Source organism: Pleurodeles waltl, chromosome 4_2 (assembly GCF_031143425.1).
Source record: "Pleurodeles waltl isolate 20211129_DDA chromosome 4_2, aPleWal1.hap1.20221129, whole genome shotgun sequence".
NCBI classification, from domain to species: domain Eukaryota; kingdom Metazoa; phylum Chordata; class Amphibia; order Caudata; family Salamandridae; genus Pleurodeles; species Pleurodeles waltl.
In genome coordinates, this window is record NC_090443.1 from 522,764,867 (window position 1) to 522,773,103 (window position 8,237).

At 49.3% G+C, this 8,237-nt stretch overlaps 1 protein-coding gene across 1 annotated transcript in view; it reads left to right on the forward strand.

Moving 5' to 3' along the window:
- LOC138293043 (dimethylaniline monooxygenase [N-oxide-forming] 2-like) overlaps nt 1–4,916 on the forward strand; it is a 525,123-nt gene extending 520,207 nt beyond the window's left edge. Inside the window, exon 6 of the mRNA XM_069232032.1 lies at nt 4,361–4,916. Within this exon, the coding sequence (XP_069088133.1) occupies nt 4,361–4,715 (355 nt within the window). The 3' untranslated portion in view covers nt 4,716–4,916. The remainder of the gene's footprint in view (nt 1–4,360) is intronic.
- The last annotated feature ends 3,321 nt before the right edge of the window (nt 4,917–8,237 follow it).

Sequence of the window (8,237 nt, forward strand, 5' to 3'; positions counted from 1 at the left end):
ATTCACAAGCTTAATATTTAGGGGGTGCGGAACTGGCCACAAAAACTCATACTTCTAGAAAGTACAGCAACAGGAGTAACCACATGCTGAATTTAACAGGCTCATTGTAATGATGGTCTTAGTAGCTCTCCTGGCATGCTTATATTTATCCCCAATTACTAAGTGATGCTGACTTTTGCTTTACATCTGTGCTTTTCCCTCCACTCTCTCTCACTCTCGCTCTCCCCCCTCACTCTCTACCCTGCCGCTGCTGCCCCTGCGGCCCGCTCCCTCCTCTCTCTCGTGCTGCACTCCCGCTGCTGATGCCCCAGCAGCCCCGCCCCCCTTTTCCACGCTGTTTTAGTCCTGCTCCCGCCACCCAGCTGTCCTCTCCTCCCCTCCTCCTTACTTAATGGCGGCCGCTGTGCGGCTGCGCCGCTGGCGCGCCAAAGGCAATCCCATCTGTGCCCGTCTGCGCCTGGACAGCACCCGGCACTGGAACCCCTGGTTCTCGACCCCCACACGCCTCTACACTGGTCTTTGCTACGACGCCACCACCCTCCACTCCCTCACCACCGGCCGCTCACCCACCTGCCATCAAGCCACCCCACAGCTCACCTGCGGACCCTTCTCTTGCCGGATCTGCCCCTTCACCAGCCTCCTCGCCAACAACCCACCCACCAAGGCAGGATGTAACCATCTCAGAAGCATCCTACTCAACACCCGCTCCATCCACAAACACTCCATCGAACTTTGGAATCCACTCGACTCAACCTCCCCAGATGTCGCCTTCCTGACCGAGACCTGGATGAACCCCTCCTCAGCACCCGACATCGCCATAGCCATCCTGGACGGCTACAAAATCACCCCCAGCAACCACCCCAACATACCAGGAGGAGGCATTGCCATCGTCCACAAGAACACCCTCAGGATCACGACCAGCACCGAAGACACGCTCTGCACCGCTGAACACCTGCACTTCCAGATCCACACCAACCCACGCACCACCCTCAGAGGGACCCTCGTTTACAGACCCCCCCAAGCCCTGACAGCAGTTCAGCGACTCCATCACCGACGTCATCAGCACGTACGCTCTCGCATCCACAGACTACATACTCCTTGGGGACTTGAACTTCCACCTCAAGAACACCAATGATAACAACTCTGCCACCCTGCTCGACAACCTCTCCAACCTCGGCCTCAAACAGCTCGTTACAACACCCACCCATTCCACAGGACACGTGCTCGACCCCATTTTCTCCGCCAGCAAACACGTCTCCTTCAGCCACACCACCGAACCCCACTGGACCAACCAACGCTGCATCCACTACTCCTCTGAGAAACACACAATCACCTGCAAACGGATTCCCCATCGCAGATGGAACAAGGTCACTGAAGACCAACTGATCACTACCCTCTCCCAGAACCCACCCATCGACACCACCGACACTGACACAGGAGCCCACAACCTCAGGCAATGGATCAAAGACTGTGCCAACACTCTTGCCTGATCAAAAATCCTTCCAACAGACGCACCGTCAGAAAGGCGTTCGGGTTCGCCACCGACCTCCAAGAATCCAAGCAAACATGCTGAAGACTCAAAAAGAAGTGGTGCCAAGATCAGACACTGGACAACCACATAGCCTTCAAGAACTCCATCTGCAGACACCACCAACTCATCTGACCCGCCAAGAGAACCGTCCTCAAAGAACGCATCGATAACTGTGCACACTGCCACAAGGAGCTCTTCAACATAGTGAAGGAGCTTTCCAACCACGGCTCCAAAGTCAACGACATCCCGCCATCACAAGACCTCTGTGACTCCCTAGCCACCTTCTTCCACCGCAAGATCACAGACATCCATGACAACTTTAGGACTCAGACCCCCCATCACCCACCGACACCACAGACTCACCACCACCAGCCTCCTGCTCTCCTGGACCCACAACAATGACACCATCGAAATCATGAACACCATCCACTCCGACTCACCTTCCGACCCCTGCCCCCACCACATCCGCAACAGAGCAAGCTCCGTCATTGCACCCCAACTCAGGAAGATCATGAACAGTTCCTTTGAGTCCACCACCTTCCCAGAGAGCTGGAAACACGGGGAGATCAACGCCCTCCTCAAGAAACCCAAGGCAGACCCAAACTACCTCAAGAACTTCCAGCCCATCTCCCTGCTCCCCTTCCCGGCAAAAGTCAAAGAGAAAATTGTCAACAAACAACACCCGTTTTCTCGAGGAGAACAACACTCTGGACCCATCCCAATCCGGATTCGGCAGCAACCACAGCACCAAAACTGCTCTCATTGCCACCACCGATGACATCAGAACCATACTGGACAGCTGCAAAACCACGGCCCTCATCCTCCTGGACCTCTCAGCCGCGTTCGACATCATCTGCCACCATACCCTACGCACATGCCTCAGTGACGCAGGAATCCGCGACAGAGCTCTGGACTGGATCACCTCCTTTCTCACCTGCAGAACTCAGAGAGTCCGTCTCCCTCCATTCAGCTCTGAGGCCACCAATATCATCTGCGGCGTACCCCAGGGTTTGTCCCTCAGCCCGACCCTCTTCAACATCTACATGGCTACGCTCGCTAACATCGCCCGATCTCACAACCTCAGCATCATCTCATATGCCGATGACACCCAGCTGATCCTCTCCCTCACCAAGGACACCGCCAAGACCAACCTCCACAAAGGAATAAAGGCCATCGCCGAATGGATGAAGAACAGCTGCCTGAAACGGAATTCCAACAAGACTGAGGTTCTCATCTTCGGCTCCACCCCCTCTGCATGGGACGATTCCTGGTGGCCTGCCACACTGGGAACCGCACCGACACCCACAAACCACACACACAACCTGGGATTCATCCTGGACTCTTCACTATCTATGACCCAGAAGGTCAATGCCATCTCCTCCTCCTGTTTCAACACCCTCCATATGCTTCGGAAGATCTACAAATGGATCCCCACTGAAACCAGAAGAACAGTCACCCAAGCCCCCGTAAGCAGCAAACTGGACTACGGCAATGCCCTTTACGCAGGAACCACGGCCAAACTCCAGAAAAGACTGCAACACATCCAGAACTCGTCCACACACCTCATCCTGAACATCCTTCACCACTGCCACATCACAGCCCATCTGAGAGACCTGCATTGGCTCCCTGTCAACAAGAGAATCACCTTCAAACTCCTCACCCATGCTCACCAAGCACTGCACAACACAGGATCAGAATACCTCATCAGGCGGCTCTCCTTCTACACCCCGACCTGACAGCTTCGCTCCGCCGACCTTGTCCTCGCCACCGTCCCACACATCCACAGAACAACCACTGGGAGCAGATAATTCTCGCACCTCATCTCCAAGATGTGGAACACTCTTCCCACCCACCTGCGCCAGACCAAGGACCTCCTTACCTTCAGGAGACATCTCGAGACATGGCTGTTTGAGCAGTAGCAGCCCTCCCACCCAGCGCCTTGAGACCCTCACGGGTGATTAGTGCGCTTTACATATTCCTTGATTGATTGATTGATTGAGGGCATGCTCAAATTTGCTTATCAGTACTTGGTAGTCCTTATGAGCAAGAGAAAATGCCTTGCGATTAAGAACTGACTGTTAACATGTGACAGGCACAGGACACAGTAACTCTGAGGCAACCCCTACCAGTGCAATATCCCCCATGTTTTCTTTTCTTTACACAAAGTTCCACTATTCATTGTTCCACTCTGTTATCTAACTTGAAGTGCATTTCCTTTGCAGATTGGTTAAAGTTTATGTGTACATCAAGCTTGCATCAATTTGTACCTCTGTCTGTTCGGCTCCAACTTTGTTCATCTATGTAAAACTTCTTGTTTGTGTATGTCTGCAAATCTGCTGTATGTGAATGCATCCGAGTTTGTATGTGTATTCTTAGCGTGTATCATTTTGTACACTTGAACTCTGTGTATCTTTTTGTATCTGTGCATAGGGGATTGTCTGTTCTTGTGGATGTTGCTTGTCAATCTGACTTAAAGTTGCAACATAGCGTGTTTTGAACAATAGCTCCACGAGCCTGCCTGCTGTCTGTTTCAATTTCACCCAATGTGACAAGTGGCACCACGACTTATCCTTCTGCAATGCATCCAATTGAGACCTTGCACCATGTTCCGCCAGTGAAATGTAAAATGGACCAGCAGGCAGGATCATGCAAGTATGTAAGGGAAAAAGTGGCCTTTCAGAGCTTGCCAGATGTATCATAACCATGATGCAAACTGCGAGTGAAGGGACCTCCCTGATAAAATCCCTATACTGTAGTCATTATATCTTCACTAGCATTGATTTAATTGTGACATGTTACCAAATATCAATGCATTATTCTTTGATTAAGGTTTGGAAGGCTCCAGGGCAATACCTTGCAGATTGAGCTCATCGAATATGTTGATGCCATTGCCTCAGAGATCGGTGTCAAGCCAAACTTCTTCCGTATCTTTCTGACTGACCCCAGGCTGGCAATGGAAGTCGTTTTCAGAACTTGCACATCATCACAGTACCGCCTAATTGGGCCAGGAAAATGGGATGGAGCCCGGAATGCTATCCTAACCAAGAAGGACAGAGTATTAAAACCCATGAAGACAAGAGTGGTGAAGAACAAATTCAGAAAGTCTTTACTGTCCACTATGCTAGGACTCCTCTGCCTCTTTGCTTTGTTTGCTTCTGTTTTAATGCGTGTGTATTTTGGCTAAGTGTGTGAAATTGAAATACCATGTGCACACACACACACATACATACTGTCTAATTTAATTGACTTTCGATTCTATTTTCAGGTTTATGATAGATCTACAGCGCTTATTATTTACACTTCAAGTCAACAAACCAACTCAGTAATTAATAGGTTGAAAAACAAATCTAATATTGAGTAATAAAATTGGGAACCAAGCAAACTATTCCAATGAGCCATTGTTTTATTAGAGATAAAATGATACTTTACCAGTGCATGGCAGGGTGAGATAGAATTATTTGTGTGCCAGGGAGGCAGTGAAGGGCAGAAAGAGGAATCTAATGGGGAAACACGCATGACAGGACTATGCATTCCCCCAGTCCTAGTCTTATGTCTGTGGGCATACTGCACTCGTCACCTTACCAGTAGCACGTGGACTCTATTATTGTAGTATTCCCGACCTGCCATTCCCTGCCTGTGTAATGGAAAATGATGCCCCCCACACATAATGTAATGCGTGGAACCAAGTATCAATAGCCATTCATTTGGCCTGTGGCTGAGTCAATACCCCATGAAAGGTTGGGGTCCATGAGGGGTTTGGGGCCCCCTGCTCAACCCAAGATGCAGGAGCCTGTGTTACATCCATCTCTCCCCTTCTGCACTTGATCGTGATACATTATGCTCCTCCTTTTGTCCATATTTAATGCTTCTGCCTCCAGTTTTGCCCACTTTGTTAGTTCAGCTCACCATTTGTGAACTATCATGGCATCCAGATATCCTTCTGCTATTAATGCCTCCATGTTTAGGTATCTAGAGGTCCTTTTAGCTTTATTTCTCTCTGGCATTAATCACAGCAGCTCATATTTGGGGTTGATTATGTTGAATCTGCATGTGGTTTCTACTAGTCTGCTCATTATTTTTCTCCCGTATTCTTTCCTTCTTTGGCAACTCTGTGACAATCTCATGAGGGCAGATCACATATTTTCAATAAGTCACCACAGGTTGGATAGGTCCTGTGGAGGTCATGAATTTTAATCTGAAGTTTCTAGATTCTGTAGGGGCTTAAGAGAGAATACGGGTCCACTCAGTGTCCTCAAAGTCTCTGCCAAGGTCTTGCGACCATTTTTTCCTATGATGTTCAGGTCTGCTCTCCTCCCTGTGACTAAAGCCCTATATAGGTAGTTGTCAGTTCCCTGCCTTCTCCCATTGTTAATAGATGCACCAGCATTGATAATGTCTTAGGTGTCTCTTCTACACTGTAATTTAAAAGTCTGAGTGTGTCCATAAGGTTAGCATAGGTTAACAACTGCCCCCTGGAAATATCATCATTCTCGGTCAAATCAATAAAATCTTTGAACTTTCAATTGGCACACAATCCTCCCTCTTTCTCAATCCCTGCCTCCTCTCATAATTTGTGCGTGGCAACCAATTTTGCACCTTTCAGTCCTGGAAGGCCGACTATTGGGATCACATAGGTGTAAGAGATTTTCACCTGTGCCTTCCTGATGCATCATCCCCACCTTTTCTGAACCTCATTAAGAAGTCAGTCCTAGTCTCCCAAATTCATCCCAGTATAATGCAATTTTCTTTCTCATTCTCCTCCATGGAGTTTAGTCAGGACTATCTTGTCTATGGTGCCTTAGGCAAGGCACACCACCCAGAAAACTACTGTGGTTGAACAGCCCAACAAAAGAGCTTAAATTATCTCAGGCCTCCTCCCACAATTACATTTCTTAGCTTTTGTAACACAATCAGGTACTGAGTTACTGAACTCGGAGGCATGTTGCACTGTGTGCCCAGTAGATGCAGCATTGAGTGTGGGGGTTGGCTAACAGACTGGCCTCTAATAACCCTTGGCAGCAGTAAGCACAACAAAATGCTCTGGGAACTCACAGGGTCTGGGGGAGTGATTTAGTAGACGGAAACTTTAGGGTAGGTGAGGCTACAACTGCCAGAAGACACTGGACCACCTGGATTTGGGTGATCATACAGAGAGCCCGATGACGGATGAATCTTCGGATCCTGCAAGTGTTTTCACCTGCAGTTTGCAGGAGACTAGTGCTACTAATTCAGGGGAGACTGAGCGTGTTTCTGCAATCCACAGAGGTCCCTGTGGTCAGGAGTGCCAGGTTTGAGCCAATGACGAGGGTCATTCACACAGTTCCAAGTCTGTTGTCGCAGGGACAGAGTATCCCTCTTTTGCTTTGTTGCAGTGAGCAAAGTCCTGCTGTCGGGGACAACTGTCTCCTCTTGGTCCTTCCTTGAAGTCAGTTGTTCAGATGTGAGGTTCTTGTGTTGGGGGGCCTTTAAAACCTAGATTTAGAGTAATTAAGGGTGCAGAGGCTACTGACCAATAGGCAGCTAGCTTCTGCAGCTAATCCACCCCTGAGGTGACCTCATCCAATGGAGTGGGTAACCTTTCACTACCCAGAACCATCTATTCTGCCACTCCTAATATGGCAAAAGACTAAATTTAGTGCACAGACTGGGCTGCTCACCCTGGAGGTGTAGTCAGCCTTCTGGGGGTGTACAATACCTTGCATAAATAATTTCCTACTTGTCCACGAGGTGATGTGCCTGGGGCAGGGGAAGGGCTGTGTCCTCCTCTAGCACAGATGTCTATCAGGGTGGTGAAGCCTTGGAAGCTCACTGCCCAAAAGTGCTAATTTACTAGCCCGGCTGGGGGGGGAGGAAGGTGTGGCCTCCTTCCTGCCTCAACCTTTGTCTCTGACTCCTGGGTGTGTTCCCACTACCTTCCAGGATGTCAGAACCCTGTCTTGATGGCAGCAGGCATGGGAAAGCATGGGCTGACCAGCTAGAGCACAAAGAAGTTGGGGAAACAAGGTGGGTAACATCTAATGTGCCACCTGGGTACATGCCAGCCATTCCTCAACACCAGATCCATGTCAGGGTAGAGGAGGCACGTTGTTTGACAATAAACTCAACAAATCTAGGCAGTACCGTAATGAAGCTAGCGACCCGGGTTTGCCTTGGTTCAAGTCCCATGATATCCTATTGACCGGCTATCACTTATTGTGTACTTTAATGGTAAAGACACTATAGACGCATATAAGCTTGTACTTACATGGTTACACCTTAAATATAACGCACCCTGCCTCTTGGAATGAAGATGCTTTCCTTATGGGTGCCTGACATATGTGAAAGGCAGTGTATGCGTCTGTGCCACACATGGTGAGGGCACAGTCTAGTTTGAGCAGTTTGTACTGCTCCTGCAGTCTACAATGGCAGACCTGCCATCAGTAGTTTGCTTGGGTCACTCAGCGTGGCACAAACTTGAGCTGGAGCCCTGGGGAGCCCTCTACCACCTATCCCCTGGGTACCCCAGGTACGCTATACTAGGGACATATAAGTGGGTAAAGTCTTTGCTAATTTGAGAATCACTAAGTCGAACAAATCAATTTTGGGAGAAAGCACGAGCACTGGGGCCTAGACAGCAGGCTCCAGTGTACTAACAGAGTCCTACAAAGACAGATACTTTTTTGTGTTCTTCCGTCTCTGCCACTAGTAGCTCTAGTCAAGACTTGAT